We start from the raw sequence: 23673 nt of genomic DNA, 5'->3' as shown, positions 1-23673 counted from the left end.
CCAGCCACATTGCAGAATTAAACAGTCACCTGTGGTTTTCCGCTTAACACAGGAGAGATGAGTTGGTCTAGTGTATTTGATAGCAGGTTTTAAAATGAGTTTCCTGGAAGGAGAGTGGGCCTGAACTTCTGATTTTTTAGCAAGTTCAGCCTTCTTATAAACTGCTATGAATAAGAAAACACAAAAAAGCATACCATCAGGAAAGAAAGCAAACACTTGGAATGAAAAAATGAACAAGATTTTTGTAACTAGTTAGGCAAGTTGCTTTGTCAAAAGAGCAATAACAAATTAATTTAAAAACAAAACCGCACATTTTAAAAGAAGTGATTGTTAAATGAACCTTTTTTCCTTCTCACTTCATCCCTGGAGACCGTGCTAGGTTCCTTTTTAGCTACTTTTCTTTCAGGAGTGGAAATTCTGCCTCTCCCGGTTTTAAAAGGCTTTTCTTTTCTATGTTTCTCGAGAGACGGTCTCCGAGCTTCCTTCTCAGCTCTCTCCTCTTTAGGAATAGTTTCTAACTGCTCTGTCAAGATGCTTCTATCATCATCTGCGGATCAAAGCAAACCATGGCAACAAGAAGAGTGAGATCATTAGTGACAGATGTATAAAACCCTTCACATACTTAACACAATGTAAAGTAAATAGAGACTATTATACATATTCTTTAAATGTTTAAAGTGAAAACCAAATTCCCCACTAGGCTACTGGATCTTAGTTGGGAGAAGATTGAAAAAGAGGCACACCTTGAGTGTCCACCCACAGGCTGTCGGCGTCCATAATGGAGTCATCAATGGTGGTCTCGTCCTTGTAATCATCGTAAGTTTCTGTTTTATATTCTGAGAACGCAACCTCCTCTTTCTCAGGGGTAGCTGGAGCATCTGGAGAGCCATCCTTGGGTTCTGCCTGGGCTTCTGCTGCCATCTCTACTTCAAGCTCTTCATCGTGAGGGCATGGTCTCCTTTCTTCCTCAGGCTGAGCTGGAGCTGCAAAGCGCACACTGTGGGACCCCGACTCCCCCTCATCAGTTGTGGTTTGTACTACAGTGATGAAATCATCCTCGATGGTCACCACAGACTCAACCACACCTTTGTGCTCACCTGGGCAGGTCTCCACAAACTCCTCCCTACTTCCTGAAACAAGCAGGTCAGAGATCTGGAGGGTATCTGAGCGGAAGAGCAGTTTGTCATACTCTCCCCCAGCTTCTATCTCTTCTTCCTCACTTGGGACCTCTGCTGGTTCGGACACAATTGCTTCAGGCTGTGGCTGGGTGACATCAGAAGGTATGGCAGGTATATCCGGAGTCTCTGTGCTCTCTTCCTTTGGCAACTGAATGAATTCCATCTGGACCTCACCCTTCTCATCAGTGGATAAATCAGCTTCGGAAACTGGAGGCGGGCAAGGGATTTCTACAGACAGCTTGAGGGCAACTTCATCTTGAATCAGTGATGTCTCTGGAGATGTTTCTTTCTTGCCCTCATCAGGCTTCAGGGACTCCATAGTGAGGCTTTCATGCTCACCGCTAGACTCATAGGACTCTTCTTTGTCTACAGCCTCCTGATGCACTAAGTCAGGCTTTGTCACCTTCTCCTTGACTTCTGTTTCATTGACTTTGACACCTTCCTTGGTATGGCCGGACTCAACACCCATGAAGGAATCTGCTTCTTGAGGTGCTTCGGATGAGAGCGTCAGCTCCTGAGCAACCTCAAACTTAAGCTCTATGGCTTTCCCAGCATCTACATTCATCCCAGAAGCCATCTGTCCAAAGTCACTGACTTTTATATCTAACTGACTTGACTCAGCTTTCTTTGCAGCAAAATCTAGACCTTGATCAGCTTTTGTGGTTGGCTCAACCTCAGCTACCTCTGGTACTGAACTGAGACCTTTCTCTGTTTTCTCAGGTGATGTATCTTTAGTTGTTATCAGTTCTTTGGTGGAGGTTTGATCATAGGTTATACCTAATCCAAAGAGCTCTACTTTATCCCCCATCTCTTCTGACTCCTTGACATGTTCTTTTGAATCAAGATGCTCTTCACTCTTTTCTAGGACAGTATCCAGCTTGTCATTAGCTTTCCTGTCATGGTCAAACTCCCTACTCAGTCCTGATTTGTCAGCAGAAGTGGGTGGAGATGCCTCTTTCTCAGCAGTGAACTCATCTTTGACTCTTCCAGCAGCTGCAAGTTTTACTTCAATTAGTGAAAGGTCAGTGGCCAAATCTCTACGGACTTTGTCATCGGTTCCTTCATAAAATGAACCACTCTCTCCTGACAAATTCTCACTGTCTTGAACTGGTGATGGGAGAGGGACTGTATACTTGTTGAACACACAGTATCCCATGTCTTCAAGTTGACTATCTGGTTTTACAGTGACTGGGCTTTCATCAGCGACAGGTGGCAAACTAGCACTACTCTCTGCAAGCATAGCCTCTGATGGGACTGATTTCCTCCTGGCAACCTCAGCATCTGCACTCACAGAAGCTAACCTGGACCTGGTTCCTGCCAGATCTAGCATCTCGGGCAGGTCAGGGGCCATGACAGTACCATTTTTGTAATATTCTTTGGCTGGAAAGGGTGACTCAGAGGATGTTTCAACTTGGGTAGTTTGCCCTCCAGTCACTTTTGTTGGCTCTGCCTTATCTTCTTCCTCTTTGCTCTCTATTGGAAAGCAAGGCATCTTCTCCACTGCAGGTGTGGTGGGGGGCAGGTAATCATCTCCTTCATCCATGCTTCCGCTAGTGTTGGTTAGAATATCAGAAGCCAGAGGGGAAAGATCATGGCCCCGGCCAAAGTTAAACCCAAGGGCAATGGAATCAAGGCAAGACATAGGCAAGTTGATAGACATGCTTCTTTGTTCTATTGCAGACCTTCCACCAAGCCCTAAGCTTCGACTAAGTGTCAGATCATCCTTATTCTTACTATGAAGGTCCCTTTTCTCTCCATAAACTTTGGGGTCAATAGTGAACATTCTTTCTTGAGGAGAACTTGGTTCTTCAGGTAACTCGGATGGATGATCGGGTGTATAACTCTGGGCAAGAGTGCTGTACCCTGCTTCCTGTGCTGGAGGACTAGGCTGGGATGCTTTTGCCTGAAGTTCCTTTTCATCATGTTGGTTCTTGGGAGATATAGTATCAAGAGATTCCTGGGCACTTCCTCTTGAGTCACTCAGCTCATAGTAATCACTGCCCAACTCAGTGCTTCTTGCCATGTCTTCTTTCAATGCAGATGTTTCAAAGTACTTGGACATCCCTGATTTATCTTCATAAAATGGCATCTCAACCTCAGTTATTGTCGCAGTCCCAGCTCCTTCAAGCTTATTTTTGTCAGCTGTTTTCTCTTCAAAAAGTCCCTGGATTTCTCTCCTTTCACTTACTGCCTCTGGCTCAGATGAAACTTTCCCCAAGGTCTTGGAGGTCATGGCTGCATCTGTAACTGCTTGCTCCAGACTTATCGGGAAGGAGTCTTGTTTTAACTCATCAATTGTGTGTTCTTGGCCTTTCTGGTCTTCCTTGGAGAAAGACTGCTCAGTGGAAGTCTGAATTACACCTGTTTTATCATCTCTTAGTTTCAAGGATTCCTCTTCTTTTGCCACAGCTTCTTCGATGGAAACAGTTGATTTCTCTTCAAGCTTTGTCTGTGGTTCAGTTTCAGTGAGTGTAGGTTCCTGAACACTGGGCACAGAAGTCTCTTTTTTCTCTTGATTCGTGGTAACCTTATCTTCTCCTGAAATGTTCTCCCCAACATAGCCTTCCACAACTGGACTATGAACATTTCCCAGTAAAGTGGTAACTTCTGAGATGGAAACATCTGCCATTTTGTCTGCTTTATCTTTCTGTGGCTCCTCATCTTTAGAACTCTCTTTGGAAGTAGCTAGAGCACTGGGGTCCTGCAGAGACACTTTGTCATCTGATTGGAAGAAGATAGGGGCAAAGGGTCGTGGCCCTTCTGAGACTCTCTCATTCTTCATAGTGTCTAAGGGAAGAGTGAAACTTCCACCATGGAAGGGGCTTGGCATGGGAGAATCAAACTGCTTCCCTTCCCACCTTGGGATATCCTCTAGCACATCTTTTTCCCTCATGGGTGTCAAGGGGCCAGGAGATATTGGGGCAGCTAAACCCCATTCATCCTTCTTTGATTCCGTGGGCATTTCAATGAACCAGTCTTTTGGCTCTTTTGGAGCTGAGGGCTCTGCTGAGAGGCCAATGCTAGGCATTGATATGCTTGGTTCTGTGCTCTGTTTCCTGTCTTCCAGGTTGGTACCGAAAGTCTGTGCAAATGGAGTTGGAGGCAACTTTTCTCCTTCCATGCCTTGGAGATCCTTTTTATCCTGGGGAGTTTTACTTGTATCAGGAACTAAGGCAGCATGTTCAAAGTCTTCACCAGGCTTACTTGGCATCTTAAACTCCATTTCTCCCTTGTCTAAAGGCTCAGCGAATGAGGAAGGAAATTTCTGCTGCTCAGGGAACTCCATCTTCGAGGCTGTAAGTAAATCTGAAGTAATCGAGTTGATTTTCAAATCAGATAATGGGCAACAGCTTTCAGGCACTTAGCTTAAAATCATATTTACAGAGAGGAAATGAATGGGAAGGTAAGAGGGAAGCTATGGACCATGCAAGCATGCTGCCCACTGAAAAATGAGCATGGGAATGTCAGGCCTGGAATCTGTATGTCCTAGCACTGAGCGAAGTCCTGTTCTAAGTGAGTTATACAAAGAGTTAGCCTTAGGTTACTTGTTCTGTTTGTTTATTTTAGCCACTTCTAAACAGTGTATAGTGCGTAATTACTTGGAAAATGGAGAAGCATCTTCATTTCATTAATAAAAGTTGAAGTTAATTTACATTAAGGAAGTAGATAAATAGGGTACTAGAATATGTATATGAAGGATATTTACTGAATAGTGCAAACTTTCTCACTGGCAGGCCATAGGGGAAATGCCAATAAATACATAATGATACAAATATTAGCAGTTTTATGTACTTGATGAAAAATTAGAAGGATCCATATGGACAAACTAAAAGTTACTGCTATAAAAATTTTAGAAGATAGCAGAGATTAAAGTAAATATTTGATGTCAATTTTATATACATCGCCTAAGAAGTGATGAGCCAGTAGGCACTCAATCTAAAATTTTAATTCCCAGCATGGCTTCTAGATTAAAATGGGAAGTCATAAGAGCAAGACATTTTTAAAGAGTCAACTATCATAATATCCCCAGGGTCCTGATTTCATTCCTAGGACATGGCCAGCTAGCAACACAATGGCTAGTATTTGCCCCAGATAATCTTTGCATCAAATAAATGGTGTGCTCTTGATTTTATTGATATGCCAATGCAAGAGTTTCTGGAGTCCCAGTTATATTTTAAATCTTTTCCTGTGGTCACTAGAGCTAGGTGTCACCTGGAGACAATTTGACAGTGACTCTCTTGAAGATGGTGTTATTATGATCTGATAGATTTGTGTGTCCCATTGTAATGAGAGCAACAAAGTATTTTAAACTTGTAATGAAGGCTAGATGAATGGAAACTCAAGTGACACAGGTATGATAAAGGGGTTGACTGCCGTGGAGAGACAACGACAAGAGGAGCACCAACAGGGTCTCTGAAGGAAACCAAACCAGCATTTGTAGAAGCATAAAAACAAAACACTTTGCGGCTGCAAACAAAAGCGATCCTATCTTTTAAGCCTGTGTATGCGAAAATCCAGCTCTAGGGTCTGAAAAGAAAAGCATATGGATTGCTGTCCCCAAACATAAAAACAAAATAATACATGTATTAGCAATGTGACTGGCAAACACTGGCGATGAGGAGGGAGGGGATAAATCAAGAAGAGTTCACACAGCATCATCAGCCTGCGGCAAAGCGTATTGTATCATGGCAAAGGACAACCAGCAGCAGCGGGGGGTCAACCAAGCTCTCACAGCACCTGCGCAAGACACACTCTCATCTCTCGAAGCTTGAAATGGTGGTCTTATGATCATGAGAAGACCCAGCAAGGTGGACCAGCGTTGGAAAGGCATTCGCTTAGTGATATCCACGGGCAGCGCAGCATTTGCAGCACACATGCAAATCCTGACAGACACACACCTTCCTTGGCAGAGGAAGGGATTTTTACTTCCGGAGCCACCTCCGTGACCTCTTTAACACTTTTCTCATGAGGAGCCCCTGCCAGGGCACTGTCTTCTGGAACTATCTGTGCCTCTGCGCTAGATTCCGCTTGGCCCTCACTGAGGGCCTGGGGGTTGTCTGAGGGTTTTGCAGCCCCACACTCATTCCCAGGAAGGGCAGCAGGCTTCATTTCCTCAGCCATCGTACCCTCTAGAGTTTCTTCTTCTTGGGGGATGAAAAAGATGTTGACATCATGACCACAGAACAACACATGAGAGGACAGAAATATTATTCATGGAACACTTTCAGCTCCATTTGTATAAACTCTCCGCCGCATTAGGCGTATTTTTTTTTCTTTCCCATCTGGATGAGCAAATTAATAACCGAACAACAGACACATTATGTACTCACTGGAAAACTATGCTGATAGAAAGGCCTTTTAAGACTCTAATTAAAAGGCTGTACTCCACATTTTAAAACTCGAGAGCTGAAAGGGTTTTATGGTTTGATCATCCTCAGTGGGAATGGCAGTACAGTGAGCAATGGGGATGGCTTACTGGCTGTTAGAGATGATGGTGTTGCCCCAACACATGGTGGTGAGAAGAAAGCTGTACTGCAGTGCTGAGAAAGGCCTTCTGACTGGTTAGACAGGGGCTGTTTTCTCCAATGGAGGAAGTCCCTACGTAAGAATTCCCAACTGCTTTGTTTAAAAATGTATAATCTTTGCAAAACCATTTTAGGAATAAAATGGGCTTAGCTTCAAAGTGATACCTACTCACTTGCGTAACACTTATCACGGGGTCCATGAGAGCACTCTGGATATAACATTCCTAAGGAAGGGCTTTGAAAGTCAGCTTATGTTGCCTCCATTGAATTATGTGATGTTCAGGGAAATAACTACTGGAAGCAAAGTACCTTTTAACTTCAAAAACATTATCATTTACAAAAGTATCTTCTCCTTATATACAATTGTTCTCATATTACTTAGTCAGTAATAGCTCGTGTATAGTTACTAAGAGAATGTGTCCATATCAGCAATACAATCTTACTATGCAATTAAAAATAAAACCACTCAGGAAAGATAATGGAAAGGCTTCCGGACTGCCAAAAATTTCCCCCGAAAGTTTAAACAACACAGGAAAAAAAGTCAGCTTTGAAATGCAAACGACTTCTGAAGGCCATAAATTATTTTATTCATTTCTCTCTCATTTACAATTCAAAACTCCACAAAAATAAGTAAATCCACTTTATCCTTTGATAAATGAAAGGAAGCTGTTTTAGAAGTCTGCAGTGGGAAGTTTCTTATGGTGTTTCCCTAAACAATTTGGACATTGTGCAAAAGGCCCTGTGGGAAACACTACAGATGGGAAGGGAAGAAATTTTCTTTTTGAAGAAATACTAACACCTTGAACCTCATCTATCTTTATGTGTTTACCATACAGATACTTGTTTTTAATATTTATTAATTTTATGTATACGAGTATATTGTAGCTGTCTTTAGACACACCAGAAGAGGGCATCAGATACCATTACAGATCGTTGTGAACAACTATGTGGTTGCTGGGAATTGAACTCAGGACCTCTGGAAGAACAGTCAGTGCTCATAACCGTTGAGCCATCTCTCCAGCCCCCATGCAGATATTTGTGTATCTGTAATTTAAGTTTGTAGGGACATTTTAAAAATTCCAATTCTTCCTTATTATTTAGGAATTCCTTTATAGTGCACAGATTTTGACTCTAGTTAAAAAAACTTTAAATGTATCTAACTTCACCAAGGCCAGCTTACTAATGAAATATAGACAACTTAACTTACAGGTTTTCAAATCTATGTAATATTTTGGCCTGGACATTTAAATTTTCGAATTAGGTCTGCTTGTGTCCCCTTTACCTACCTCTTAATTAGAAACCTCCTGCAGAATTTTTTCACTTTTAGTTCACTCTGTGGAAAGGATATGCTATGCTGGATATATTTCTTAGGCTGTCAGAGCTATTGGAGCTCACTGTTTTTCAAAAGGACTTTGGGAGATGCTCACTGTCATGAATGTGACTGGTGAGCTGCTAGTGGATTCCTTGCTACTGTGGACTTGTCTGTCCCATGTTCTATCACCACACATTGTCCTACCTGGGGAGCTCTTCTGTACCTAGCAAGTCACTGTCCTCATTGAGAACAGTTCTGTCTAAGCCAAAGTATTATTTTAGTTGTACTTTTGTTTGTATGTATGTATGTATATATGTATATATATCTCCCCTGTTGAAACTGAACACATAGCGGTTTACCATCACTTAGTATCACTTTCAGGATAGTTAATTATACACAGGTAGCACACAGCTTTATGGAACAAAGGCTCTGAGTCAAACCTTTCTTTTCCTCCCAGCTGTGGTGAGGTGAGCTGGGATACAGATGCCTTGGAAGCCTCTGCCAGAGTTTCTGACTTATTGATGTGTAGATATAAATTCACCCCATAGCATTTTTCCTGCTCTAAGTAGGTTCTTTATTCTTTCTTTTCTTTTTTTAAAAGATCAAGTGTTTGACTATAGTAGTAAAAAGGTGACTTCCATTTAAGGCTTGCCCTAGTTATAGTCCATATACAAGGGGGGAAAACCAATAATATTAGGATCATTTTCTTCAGGTTATGTAAATAATATGCTCTTACCGGATAATATATTTGAAAGAAACAAAAAAGCATCCTACTTTAATTGATTTATTTCTTGTTCCCTTTTCTTTTCCCTTCCCATCTCATAGGAACAATAATGAAAAAAGGAAATAAAGGAAGTGCTTGTTTCGTGTTACAAATTTTGCGGCACTTCAGTGGATAAATCCTTATATAGGGACTTCACTTTCATGTGGACAAAACAGGCCGATGCTCCCCACCGCATCCCACAGGAAAGCACACGGAACATGGTGATGTGTGTGGACAGAGCTGCAGGCCGGGGAGGAGGAGCAATAGGGCACCATGCTCCTGTTCACCTTTCTCCTGGCCTAAGTGGGCCTGTGCGCTCTGCGCTGTGCCACTGGGGGGCACACTAGTCCATTCTGAGCTGAACAGAGGATGTTCATAGTACTCCTCATCGGAATTGTAAGGCTCATCATCGGGCACAGACACGGAGATGGAGGGGGCCAGAAGCCTACGCCTCTCCCCGCTGGTGGCAGGTTCATGGCTGGGGAACCTTTGTAGAGGGCCCACTTGATCCTCAGCCCCTTCATCTACAAACAGACACACAGGAAGAAACTGCAGGGAGAACTGGACAAGACAGACATGAGATCAGACAGACGAGACAGACACCTACAGAGGGACACAGAGGGTCACCATAGCAGCACAGCTGGATGGGAGGGGCTGAGACAGACCGAGCTGATGGATGATGGGAGCTAGTGAACCGTGCATGCTTTCCTGGGTACTTAATTCAAACTACCACTTAGGAAATTTTGCCATCCATCTAAGAAAATTAAAAAAAAAAAAAAAACAAAAACAAAAACATAGAGAGCCCTGCTGAGAAATAGAAATTATCTGCACATTCCCCTCCAGTAATTCAGAATAACCAAGGAAATATTGGAACAGAAACAAAGTGTCACAAAACAAATGCATTCTTTGAAAGAACCTCCTTCCTAAAGGTGACTTCTAAGTCATGCATCAATACAATAGAAATTAAGGAAGAGAAACATTGTCGGGGTAGCATGGTATGATCAGTTACTGGGAAAAAGGCTTCTGTTTGAAACTCTGTTTATCTAATCACGTATAAATACTTAGCATTTTGGTTAATTTAAGTTTTAGGTAATGATTTCAACCAGAAAGCAATACATTTCTTTAAGGTTGCGTTGCAGATTAATCTGCTTAGTATTTGGACTCTTCTCTGAGTCAACGAGAACTAGGAACATTTTGGATGAACCCCATTTGTCTTTTGATATAGATGCTGCCTCTCAGACTTATGTCCAAGTTACTAGGGTTGTCACTAATCACTATTACTCATATCTAGACCCAAGAAAAACTTTGTCACCCTCAGAACAGAACCAAAACCTATAGTATCTCTCTGTGCTGTTAACCTTTCAACTTTAAACATGCGGTATTATGGCACTGCTTTGCAAATGCACTGTATTTTAAGGACTGTAACTTTGTTCGACGGCCACGCCACGTATTGGCAACTGGAAATAGGTTTGAAAGTATGAGGATATTAAAATAATATGAGACAGAATGCTTTTAATCCCTTAATGTTAGTTATTAAGCAGCCAACAAGCTATTGATAGTTCCAGGGACGCTGTTTCTGATTGGATGCTCAGAAACTTGTCAGCCATGGTATTTAGTATACCATGAGAGAGAACCCCATGGCATTGGCTATATGCTTAGTATCAGCTGAGCAGATAGCTTTTCAGGATCTAGTCTGCAACAGAGACTAGATGGTAGTAGTGGGTTTGTGATGTGTCCCTGTAATTCACATGTTCCCCAGTGACTCTCCTCAGGCTTCTCATGAATGCAAGTTACTTATAAAATGTCTAAGCTGCTCAAGCAACATCATGGGCCATCAAGTAAGTAAAAGTGAGATATGATTTCTTTGAATTTCAACGTTCGCTTTCTGGGAAGCAAAGAAGACTACAACACAAGCGCCAGCATTGAGAACTGAGAGCTGGTAGTGAAGAGGTGATGGGTAGGTACTCAAGGATGTTTCAACTTTGCTGACGCATTCGGCCTCTGTGGTCATCATTGTCCTGTTTTAAGTGCCAAGACATAAAAACAGCTCAGGAGTCTGTAATAAATCAAAGGAAGTGACAGTTTTCTACTATGAATACTTATCCTAACCCCAGAATGGCAGAAACACCTGTAGGTTGGTATGGAGCTTTAATGGCTCCAGGGGAAAGACCATTTTTCCTTAGTCTCTATCTTTTCATTAAGGCAGTCTCCTAAGGGATACTTGGCCAAGTCCAGACCTCTCCTAGGACTGTGTGCTCTAAGAACTCCAAGTTTCTGCTCAGAACATGTGAGTGAATAGCATCTATGATGGGAACTTCAGAGCTAAGCTAGGAAGTGGTGCGAGGGGTTGGAGTGTGGGGGGGATGGCAGTTGGGCGTAGGGATGGCTAAGCATGAATAGTGCAAGAGTCTCATTTGTTAGAGCAATGAACTGCAAATGGCAGCTGCTTTTGGTTACCACCCATTAGAGATGGGGAAATAATTAAAAACAAACAAACAAATGAATGCATGAATACTGAATAGAGTATGTAGTTGAGAGAAATTTTATAGAAATTGACCCAAGAACCGTAGCTTCTAACGGAACTATTTGAAGGCAAGGGGCTTTCACAGTCTTATATCAACAACCCTAAGGAGACAGCTTCAGGGAATTAGTTGGAGGATGCTGATTCATAATTAGATATGAATTCTAGCCAAGTCATTTATCCAGATGTAAAAAAAAAATGATATCTCTGACAAAACACGTACATCTTTTTATCTCTAAGTTGCTGGAGGAAATAAATGAGAAGATATTTGTGATGACAAGCATAATGTGTGCTCATACAAAACATCCTATTAAATTTTATTTATTTACATATCATGCGTGCATGTGTGTGTGTGTGCATGTGTGCACAAGTGGGGTGCACACTATGGTATGCATGTGGAGGTCAGAGGACAACTTGGGTCTCTCCTTCCACAGTGTGGGTCTCAGGGTTAGACTCAGGTTGCCAGGCTTCGGGATAAGTGCTATTTACTGATACTGCCTGTGACTACATACATGTCTGCACTGTGTCTTCCAGTTTCAAATTCTCTTCTTTACCTTAATTTAATATTTGAACTCGGAGTTGAGAAACTTAGGGAGAGTTTGAACTCACTGGATGAGCGACTTTCATGGCTTAAGGTGCTAATCAAGTGAATTTTCTTTAACTCTAAGAAAACATGCTTTCAAAAACTCTGTTTGCATGATAAACTAAACTAGTCTACTTGTTAACCATGTGACATATAAAAGAACAGGATGACCTTGTGAATCCTGGCCTTTTCCACAGAGCTCTTTTACATAACTACAAACTTCAGAAATGAAGTTTTAACTCAGGAGTAATTTTCTTGTGGTTTGCTTTTATTTAAATGTATTATTAACACATTTAAAATTTTATATTGGGCAAAACTATGACTTGTCAAACTCAGCTATGGTTCGTCAGACTGTTTTTGGAACAATTTCTTAGTCACATTTATGAGGAACTGGGTTTCATGGGGGATCAAGGACTAATGATTGCTATGGCCCTATGGTATAAGCAGTGGGCAGCTGACCCCCATGTACAATGTTCTATATCATCTCTGAGCCTTTCTCCATTTTGCAAACTTTGACCAAAGATTCCTCAGTTTCCTGATGGTAACTCCCACCACTAAATGACATGGAGAGAAACTACTTTCAGCTAGTAATGATTATATTGCTGTATCCATGGAAAATAACTGGAAAATAACACCCAGAATTCTGGATCCAACCTGACAAGGTAGAAGGATCCCTGGTTCAGAGAATATTCTTGTATTTATACAGGCTTCCATGTTCTAAGATCTCAGGCCAAAAGACAGCTGTTAAGGCTATTTATCAAGGAGGTAAGACAGTTAGTGAGAAGACATTCTAACTAATAGAGCCCTGCATAGCAGCACCATGGTCTTCTTCCTAGGTGAGATACTTGTCAAATTCTTCTGTCAATAAAATCTCTTCTCAATGTATCCCCCAATAGGCACATATTCTAGGAATAGTGATATTACATGAATTACAATACAGGAATGTTTATAAAGTGAACATCAAATTATTTTAGTGTAAGCTTTCCCTTTGGTTAGGCAATTTTTAAAAAAATTCTTTTTTTGATATTTAAGAAGGAAGTATGTTCTTAGAGCCACCCATTCACTCAACATGAATGTAAGCAAGTTCTTCCATTTCCATATAGGGTCAACTGTGGCTGTCCTTATGCCCGCAAAGCTGCTCTGACAGTTTGTGTTTAGGAAAGGAAATAATCTCGTAGACAAAGCAGTGAAGTCCGCCTGTTCCCTCGCCCAGCAGATCTGTTGTGAGTAGCACACCAGGCTGAGACTTTAGAATCTCATTGAAAACTTGATTAAGAAATCAAACAGTTCCCTCTTTTCTTGGGGCTTGTAACTAGCTTGTTTTTAAACTATTCTTTTTTTTTTTTTAGAAATCTGTTACTTGTTGCACATTAAGTTTTTGTGGCTTGAGATAAAGGATCAATAGATCCTTTCACATATTAAATATGAGATTATCATGTACCTTTTAATTAATAAACATACATCTGTATTTTTATATAACTCAAAAGATGGTTATATAACCATCATTAGGTCTTTATGTACTTTAATGTCTCTTTTGAAAAAAAGAAAAACAAATGGAAAATACAAAAGGCGGTTGGAAAGCAACTCTCAATTGTTTGGGATGAGAAGGGAGCTAGTGTCTTCCCTGATTGTAGAGGCACGATTTGGGGAAGGCAATTCTTTACACCCTGACAAGCTGACAACTGAGTAACTCTGAGATGAAAATGAGTCCATGTCTTCTGTATTGTATTTTCTGGAAGGAGGACATTAGGTGCATCCGGGATGGATGGGAGGAATCCTCTCCCTTTTCTGCTACAACTCCCACTGAGTGAGAGGAGTCATAATCATTCTACCTTCAGCAGACTTTGGAGTGGGTCAGGTCTGTCAACATCATAGTTCTCTCCTCTCTGGTTTGAGAGGATTCTCGGGCCCTCTAATGGTTTTGAGTAGGAGCTCAGAAATATTGTCAATGACCTGAGAGGTGTACAATTGTCACACATAGCTTCTTACTGCATCTAGAATGAAATCTAGGCCCTTGGCCCAAACTACCCTCTCTTCATTTTCTTTCCTTTCTCCTTTTCTCCCTATATATTAGCCATGGTCTTCTGCCCTGGAACATGGCATCTTTTCATCTATCAGTATCCAACGGTGCATCCTGTCTCCTCTGCGCTGCCTTTCTCATCTGTGATGTACCAACATTTTCTCTTATTTTGGAACTGGCCATAAAGTAAAAGAAGGATTCCCTTGCTGTTCTCTCTGGAGGCTGCTGTCTTTATTGTTCATGGAGATAAGCCAGGTGAAATATTTGTAAGCCTATTTACTGCATTCCTGTTCTCCATGCAGTTATCCCTTTGAAAGCAGGGATTGTGTAGGTTTGGGTCTCAAGTATTTGCTCAGAATTTGAATAGCCCCTGGGACACTTACTGTAGGTGTTCAGTAAATATGGCCCAGATGACTAAACACAAGTCCAAGGACAGTCTTTCAGATGTATGAATGATATTATAAATCACATTTAAGGAGACTAATAACCAATAGCTGTTACATACTAACTACACTTGCCAAATCTTTTTTCCCTCATATAATGATTTTGCTTGTTTAATGTTATTTCAAGTATCAAGTCAAGAGGAGGGTAGTCTCACTTAAGAAAAGGCTTGCTAAAAAAGAGAAGCCAGTGTTTATAAATCTGTGACTAAAAATAATATATCTCAGAGTTAACAATGTATAGCTGAGAAATTCAGCTTCCTGTATTTAGGAAATATTGAAGTAAATCAGACTACAAATTATAAAATGATACTTAGTGATCAACATTATGCATCTTTTACATGATGATGATATGAAGTAAGAACAAAAAGAAGAGTAAATGAAGAAAAGAAATAAAAAAATAGTCTTAGTGTATGAAGCTGAGAGCAAGCCACCAGTGTTCTTACTCTGCTCAGTTAGCCTCCATGAGTACTCCAAGGCTCAGCAAAAGGCTGCCGCAGTTTAATAGAGTGCCTTTCATTTCAAATTCTGAATGGATGTTCTTCAAAGCATCCCTGTGATTGTCAATGAGAGCTAAAATGCTGACATGGAGTAAGTGCATGAATGTATTCATGGGGGGTAGCAGGTCTCAGTGGGGAAGCAGCCTCGCGCTCTCGGCTTCTGGTTCACTGCTTTCCATATCTGCTCATTCATAAGCTTTGTGCTGTATTCATTAATATGTGTTGAGAGTTTGCTGTGGGGCAGGGCCGGGGGAAGTGCTCAGCAATGTAACAGTGAGCGGAATATAAAATTTATGACACTTCCATAAGAAAATACTGACTCCCACTGTCATGGGGATTATATCTCTTATTTCTTTTCAGTCATAAGAGGATTGTATCATGTCTGTCCAACATCTCCACATTAAGTTAACTGCTTATACTTATTCTAGCAACTTGGACACAAAGTTTTCTTCACACACTCGATGTTCCCATTTACTTAATATTCACCATATTTCTAATCTTATTTTTTATGTAGAAAAGTGATTCTGTTTTCAGTCACATGTTTATTTTCTTGATTATCTGAAGCAGTATCAGCTTGGTCTGTATTACTACCTGGCACCAGCATCCCTGGCTGTGGACTAGAGCTTATTATTTGTGGTTTTTGAAAGACTCAACCCTGCAAGGCTAAAGAAGCCCTTACCTTCCTCCACTGTGGCTGTTTGTTCTGAGGCTGGCGATGGTGGTGGGGAAGGTGGCAGATTAGCTGTTTCTTCGGCTGCTACAGGTTAAAAATGGGGAAATGAGATAGAATAATTAATTCTGTCAGTCCAGTGGTCTTCCAGTCTACAAACAGGCTCTCACGAAACTCTATCTTTTACATGATTTATATGTTAACAACTTAGAAGATAAACACTGTACTTTTAAAGCCATTTTCTCCATAAGAATGAATTAGATACACATGAAAACAAATACTGTCACAAGTTGTAGTTATAAAATTAATAATGTGTTTCATTTAGCCCTGAGATACCACATTAAAATACATCCAGGTAAGCATTATGATTTGGATTAGAATTGTCTAATTAAAAAAAACAATCTTTGAGTGTTCTGCTAGGTCTAGAAATAGATATTATATTGATCATTCATAGAATATTATTTGATAAACATTTTCAGTAACACTTTACCCTCAGTTTAAGGTGAAATTTCCTTTCTCTTTTATGTTCGGAAAGGAAAAGTGAAGTTGGTACAGACTTTGGTACTCATTGGACAAGCTCTACCCAATGAGTGGGAGCTGAGCCACCTTCGGCTTTGGTGTCCCAGTGGATTAGTATGGTGGGAAAGGATCTGATCTCCTCCTGAACACTTACCTTCCTCATGACCTTCCTATGCAGGGAAGGGACTTCAAGGGAAATAGTTCTCAATTAATGCCAGTAGCTAAATCTATTTTATAGACTATGTGAATTGAAGTTTCACAATACAGTGGATAACTTAGTAGCAGTGGCTTTGTGACAACAGTGTATAGTGCCTTGACTCTTTGAAATTTGTACCACATATCATTAAGACTTCACATTTTAAAACTTGAGTTTTATTGCAGAGTAACCAAGAACAGGAGTGAGTGCTAGATTAAAGGTTAATGTTTTAAGTTAGGGACTTTCCCCATTTCTCCTCATGAGAAGCATAGTCCTTGGTAATCAAGACACCCAGATTGACTCATACTGAGTATATTCTAAGCTCTTAATCAAGGGAAGAAAGATATTCGGATGGTTTATTTGTAGTAGACATTTCAAGAACTCTTAATCAGGAAAACAAATATTAAGGATACATTGAACTATGTAAAATTGTAAAATATTTTTAGGATTTAGAAGCCATGCCATTTGACATATTGGGCATTGTATGAAACAGATACACTGAATCCTAAAAGTCTTCTTTATATATATATATATATATATATATATATATATATATATAATCTATCAATTCTCTATCTATAATTTGTATATGCAGCTATGTATCTTCTATGCATCTGTGTCTATCATTTAGCTATGTATCAATCAATCAATCAATCAATCAATCAACCAATCAATCATTTATGAATTTGTAATTTATCATTGCATCTATGACCTATCAATCATGTATGCATCTATGTATTTATATATCTACTTACATATCTATATTTAAATTCTGGATCAATCTACCTCTCTGTGCATGGCAGCAAGCCTTGGCTGAGTGCCCTTCTCAGTGATTATATGTTACATAGCACCATGGCACTAAAGGGCATTTACGACCATGGGAGAGGGCAAGGCTACTGAAGTGCCCTTAGACAATTCTCGAACCCATGGTTAGTCTCTCCTATGTGATTCAAGTCACTGACGGGTCTATCAGATCTCTAGATCTCAGATTTGTGTAGATGAATCCATGAGCAGAGCCTGTCATTTGTAACTGAAGTTTCAGTTCACTTTCTTTACGTGCACAGAGTCATAAAATCCCTATTTAGTAAATAAAAGGAGGGCCATCACATCTAACACCAGGTTTTTCACCCTAAAACCTGCCAAAACATCCCAGTGAAACCACTGAGGGCTCAACAGGTAGGCCTGTCTGCTTCTAGTAGAGGTGACAGGTGAATGACACATATATATAAAGGATGTACAAAGTAGAGTCTATCTCTTCAGCATGTATACTTTATACTGTGACGAGGAGCATCAAAGGCTTGCCCTGTGTTAGGCTCTTCACATTTACCTAAAGGCAGAGCTGCAGGCTGGTCCTTGTATTGGGCTTCCTTCTCTTGTTCACCTTTCAGGACTGCTACAGCCTCAGCTGTGACTACTTGAACTATCCTTGCCGACACCTCCTCTGCAAGAAAAGCAGTGAAAGAACAGATAATGACCAGGAGTCAAGAATTGCCCAACAGTATTAAAAAATAATTTTAGGATTAGAGAATTCACAGACACATTAATTGTTCAGAACAAGTCTAATATCTAAAACTTATCAATTGAGAACGTTTCTTCTAGGGTGCCCATGTTTTATGGGAAATTGAGAGTAAAACAAGAGGTAGAACAAACATAGTAGACATTGGGACAGCATGGAACCTTGTCTTCTAGACCCTTCGTGGGTCTTCCTATTAGTATTAACGTACAATTTATTGTCCTCCTTTGGCACCTAGCAGAGTTCACAGGAAACTGTGCTAAGACATGTCACTTACCTACTGGGAAAACATCCACAGTCCTGGATGATTTCTTTTGCTATGCACACAAGCCTTTGTCACTGAGTTATTTGCTAGACTAGATGGATACTTAACACAATTTACTTATTTATTTAGTGAAAGGGAAGAAAATGAACATAAAAGTTTTTGTTCATATTATTTACATAAACTAGAGGCAATCCATACTGGACACTATAGTTGCCAACTTCACAAATATATAATTACTTCATATACTTTGGAAGAATTTGACATATTTCACAACAGTATCTTTTAAATTAGAATCCCAAGTGCTTGAGTGTTAATTAATTTTCCTAGTCTAAAAATTTTAAAGTACTAATTAAAGCTTCCTTTATTTGGGAAAATAATAAAAAGCACAAGTGTCATTAGCTTATGTGATAAAATTATACTGAGCAATGTATCAGCATTTCAGTCTTTTATGTAGGTATCAACCGAGAATTACTTTAATTGTTTATAACATAATGGAACTTAAAATATAAAGAATGTATTCACACAAAAGAGCCAAAGATAATATTGCGGCCATTTTATTATGAAGGGGTTTTAAAACTGTGAGAAGAGACAGTGAGGTGAGAACCCAAGGCATGCCTCTGGCCAAGGTAGTCACATTCCTCCTACACAAAACATACTGTACCCTAAGTGTCATATTTCATTGGTGAGCAGTAATTTAGTTTCAGTTTATTTCGGAAAAAAAAATCACAGGAAATTTTAATTTCATTATTTTTGGTTGAGAGAAAACTAATTTGCAAATGTATTTCTGGTTCACAATTGGGCATAACTTAAGAATGAGGTGATTTGATTTTTCTATATGTTTAATCTTGTCAGAAAATAATTTTAATGTGATCTGAGAAAGCTTGATAAACTTTTACTTTTAAAGGAATTTATCAGGATGAAGCCTCACAGGAGACAGTTATGCTAGGTTCCTGTTTGCAACCATAGCAGAGTATTATGTATAATGTTGGCTCTCATGTGGCACCCCTAACAAGTAAAGTAGGGGCTGTCTTGGTCTCTGTTCCTTGTCATTGGATACACTTCCCCTAATGGGACTACCTGGTTGGGTCTCAGTAGGAGAGGATGTTCCTAGCTTTGCTGGGACCAGATATCCCAGGGTGGGGTGATACCCAAGGGAGGCTCCTCCTTATCTGACAAGAAGGGAAGAGAACAATGAGGGAGGGATTTGTAAGGGTGGGACTGGAAGTAGAAGGGGGAGGGGGCTGTGATTGGGATGTAAAGGAAATTAAAAATAAATTATTGGAGGAAAAATTCAGAAAGAGCACAAATGACTTAAAAATAAAGAAAAAAAAATTGCCAGGAGCTAAAAATAGAGTGATACAGCATTTGTCTCACTTAATTAAGATCTTGGGTTCAATTCTCAGCACCCATTTTTGATAAAAAGTAAGTGGAACAATAATATGAACTAACCAGTACCCCCAGAGCTTGTGTCTCTAGCTGCATATGTAGTAGAAGATGGCCTAGTCAGCCATCATTGGGAAGAGAGGCCCCTTGGTCTTGCAAACTTTATATGCCCCAGTACAGGGGAATGCCAGGGCCAAGTGGGAGTGAGTGGGTTGGGGAGCAGGACGGGGGGAAGGTATAGGGGACTTCTGGGATAGCATTTTAAATGTAAATGAAGAAAATATCTAATAAAAATTGAAAAAATACATGCTTTTAAAAGAATAATCTGATAATATAGGAGGAAGTCAATTTTATACTGGTTTAACTGAACAACCAAACTAGTTGTTTGTAATATTAATAAGTAATAGTTTTCAAATAGAAGATAATATACCTTCTATTTAAAATTTCATAGTGTATTTGGGAATATATGGCCATGAACAGGAGCTCTAAGAGCTTCGTTTGGTCTAGCAAATTTACAACCATCCTTCAACTAAGCAAAGAAATTTATCAACAGGACAGCAATTGTAGTTTTCCCTACAGAGTAAGAGATGGCTTTTTCCCAGCAGAGATGCAATCAGAGCTCTCCTGGGTAGACTCTGCCTCTCTGCTCGCGCCTAGCTCCTGGGACAGAAACAAATTCACTTAGGGCTTGGGTATATTAAGGGGAGTTTAAGAATAAATGTACCAGAGAAGCACAAAAGATGAAGCATGACAATCATAAAATCAGAATAATAACAATAAATTATGAAAACTATGATTTTTATCTTACATATATGCATATGATTTTCTTACATTGAATCATGTATGATATTTTCCTTCATCCTACATATATATTTAATGCTTCTACACATTTATCTGCCCACCTAGCCACTCACCCAACAACCCATCTATCTTTTTTATTTTTACCTTCTTATGGGATAACTGTCCTTTAAGGTTGTTATTAAGAAGTTACTAGAATTTGATTAGTATTTGAATGTTAACCTTGTGATAATTTTTATTTTATCATTAATGTCAACATGACAATGAAAGAATTTCCGTACATAATGAAAATAGCTTGGCTGTACTGTCAGGACATAGCTAAGAAAAGTTTGTAAGAAAAATTTGTGACAAAAAAAGGAAGGAAGGAAGGAAAGAAAGGAAGGAAGGAAGGAAGGAAGGACAGACAGTCAAATGAACGAACAAACAAACTCAATGAGTAGATCTGATTATAAACTTTCTGGAAGGAAAACATTAAGCATAACTTCCCTGAATCCAATTTATCCTATAGCTTTTTACGAAGTTGTAAAGTTGTTGATTATTGGGTAGCCCAATAAATTCATCCAATGAAGATATAGTCCAAGGAACATAGAAGTAAGTAATATACTACCACGTAGGAAAACATTTGAAATACTTCCTTGCTTCAATGCCTGACTTGGGTACCAGACAATATATCAGACTTATGCCAGTTATAAAATATATGTAAATTAACCCTCCACCAGTGTTCCACTGCACAGCCTAGCATTTTCAGCTGTTCCAGCCGTGTTTCCCTCCAGGAGATCATTGACACTACACCATTGCTAGGGCCTTTTTGTTCCCAGTCTTAATCATGGCAAAATTTTAAAGGCAGGCCAGGATCTGTGCTTAGGACATCTTTACGCATTGGTTGCTGTGATATTAATATATTACAACCCAGTTAATTAGTGAAATTGGTAGAGTTGACAATCTCTCAGTAGCTCTGAAAATTCTAAGCTGTTTCTTAAGTAACCTTGTTGGTTGACCCAATAATTGTTCAATAAGCAGCCTGTGGATTTGAATCAGGAGCAGCTGGGCCTTCTTGTACAAGCAAAGGTTCACCAGTTAGACTGTGAACGCAAAATGCAAGCAATTCGGCATATGCTTGGATACATAATCTTGTCGACTTCTTACAGCTTGTTCAAAGTGAACCAAGATGCATCGACAGTAAATTCAACCATATGGAAAGAGAAACCACTAAGTGCTTCTGCCATCGTGGATATGATAATGGCGTGTTAAAAGAAATGACAAGTAAGTCTACCATACACTTGGTGAAAAAGGAAAACAAAACAATTTAAGACAGAATGCTCCTGTCAAAAAGGTTTTTCTCAGTTAGGTATGAGATGGTTGCCTAGGAAACCAATGTTAATTGCTGCTGCTGCTGCTGCTGGAATCTAGTCAACAAGGAAAGGACTGTGTAGTTCGCAGTGCTCTGCTAAACAAACAGCTCCCATAAATTCATCAAGAGGAGAGAAAAAAGGGGAAAACTCCTTGCTTTTTCTTGCTTAATTTGGAGAGTAAATGGCTCTTCTGAAAGTATTTCCTTGAATTAGCTGGTGAGGAAAGCATTTAAAGAGCAGATTGCTTGAGGATTTTGTTTGTTTGTTTCCCTGGAATCTTTGCATTAATTAAGGAGGCTGGCAGAACAGTATTGAGACTTCTACCGATGCACAGCATCACAGCAGCTACACATCTTTGCTCCGCAGCCTTTTCCCTTCACCTTTTCTTCTAAAGATGCTGATAGAAACAAAGCTCCCACCTTATTTAAAGGGCTGAATGCATTGTGAGGAAAGTTAACTTATAAAGACAGAAACATTTAGGAAAAGAAATCACAGTTGTATGAAGTTCAGGGAGTTTTCTTTTTGTTTGTTTGTTTTTTAAGGGAGTTTACTTTGCATCTGCTGTAGATGCTGTAAGGATGCTTAGCCATTACTGGGAGATATAAAGATGAGACCTGGCACCCCTGAACACAACTGTCTTTGAACTGTTTACACATAGGGTAATCCGACTGATGGACACATCTTGTTTTTCTACTTTCTAATTTTCCCTCAGTGGCCACAGATTTTTGATTAGTTCTTCTGTGGACACTCCTGCTTGATATACATGTCCAAATAAGAAGAGATTATGATTAGAGGGAAAATTCCCCTTCTCTTTAAAAAAATAAAATAAAATTATGTTTAGAAAAACATTACATGTATGAGTGTATTTCTGTGCAAATCATAGCAGGGTCCATTGGGGCCAGAGTCACTGGATCCCCTGTAGCAGGAATTGGTGTCAGTTGTGAGTCATCTGATTGGGTGCTGGGAACTGAATTCAGGTCCTTTGTAAGAACAGCTCACATCCCACTCTTAACTGCTGAACCATTGCTCCATCCCCCAGACTCTCTACCTCAACCTATGTGTTCAATTTCACAATCTTACCTAGATTACTCCTTCACATACTCAAGCAAAGTCCCCATAGATTTGACTGGCCTGGCCTGGCTTTCAAAATTGGTTAAGGAAAAAGGTGTAGAAAACTCAGATGAATACCAGTGACAGGATACTACAACCAGATGATGCTAAAGTATCGAGTCAAGAGGAACTAGACAAGCATAGAAAGAAACAGCACATACTGGGAAATTTTCTTTCTAAATTTAGTGGCCTAGATGGAAATAGAAGAAATAGTATTTGAGCAAAAGACTCATAATTAAGTGAATGGGATCCCAATCTAGTTTTATACTTACATGTTCTAGCTTAAAGTTTTGCAGGCTGATTACCATATTTATATATAATTATGTTGCTACTTGCAGCACATACATGAGAAATTTGATAATTAAGTCAAGTATATTTCACAGATCTAAATTAATTGAATAAACATAAATTTAATAAAGAATTTACTTCCTAAAAATTTCAAACAGCTTTAACTTCAACAAATTAAATAAGATAATTTTGTCACCAAGGGATTGATAATGCCGAATAAGGGATTTAAATGTTTTATGTGAAATCTTAATAAAACCTGTACTACTCTTTGCAGACTTTTGAAAACTTGTAGTGTCTTCTCTGCTAGGGATTAACATTCTACACTGTAAACCATCATTAGAAACGTTAATGTGAAGATAAATTATCAGTAAAATGGTGAAACCTTGAATAAATCTACCTTTTAGAAGAATAACTGTGGAATAAACCAAACATACCTGTGTGCACACATGCATTCCCATCAGCATGTGTCAACACTGATTTAAACAGGAGTTTAAGGCTTTGTTTCTGTTTGGATGCAACGAGAGGCTGGGGTACCAGGAGTGAAGGTAAGTATTGTATGCTAAGAGTAATGTCATCCCAAGGGAGATGCTATGATAATAAATGGAAAATAATCTAGATTTTCTTTTTAAAAAGAGTTACTGGGATGAGATTTTGAAATATAAACTCCCTTCATGTCAGAAACAGTCTTTACCAGTTACCCAAACACAGCTATCTTCTATTCTACTCTATATCCTATG

General features: G+C 39.6%; 1 protein-coding gene across 11 annotated transcripts in view; it reads right to left on the bottom strand.

The window, feature by feature from the left end:
• Map2 (microtubule associated protein 2) overlaps positions 1–23673 on the bottom strand; it is a 258740-nt gene that overhangs the window by 25362 nt on the left and 209705 nt on the right. For 6 of the 11 annotated variants that reach the window (XM_029476932.1, XM_029476936.1, XM_021156337.1 and 3 more), the window contains 5 exons: positions 17555–17668; positions 15522–15599; positions 744–4484; positions 341–547; positions 30–164 (listed from right to left, as the gene is read on the bottom strand). In XM_029476932.1, coding sequence (XP_029332792.1) covers positions 30–164; positions 341–547; positions 744–4484; positions 15522–15599; positions 17555–17668 — 4275 coding nt within the window. The remainder of the gene's footprint in view (positions 1–29; positions 165–340; positions 548–743; positions 4485–15521; positions 15600–17554; positions 17669–23673) is intronic. The other 5 variants (XM_029476947.1, XM_029476959.1, XM_029476965.1 and 2 more) reach the window with 3 other exon arrangements.

This window comes from Mus caroli, chromosome 1 (assembly GCF_900094665.2).
Source record: "Mus caroli chromosome 1, CAROLI_EIJ_v1.1, whole genome shotgun sequence".
Taxonomy (NCBI): Eukaryota; Metazoa; Chordata; class Mammalia; order Rodentia; family Muridae; genus Mus; species Mus caroli.
Note: the sequence above shows the minus strand (reverse complement) of the source record. Positions and strands in the feature narration are given on the sequence as shown.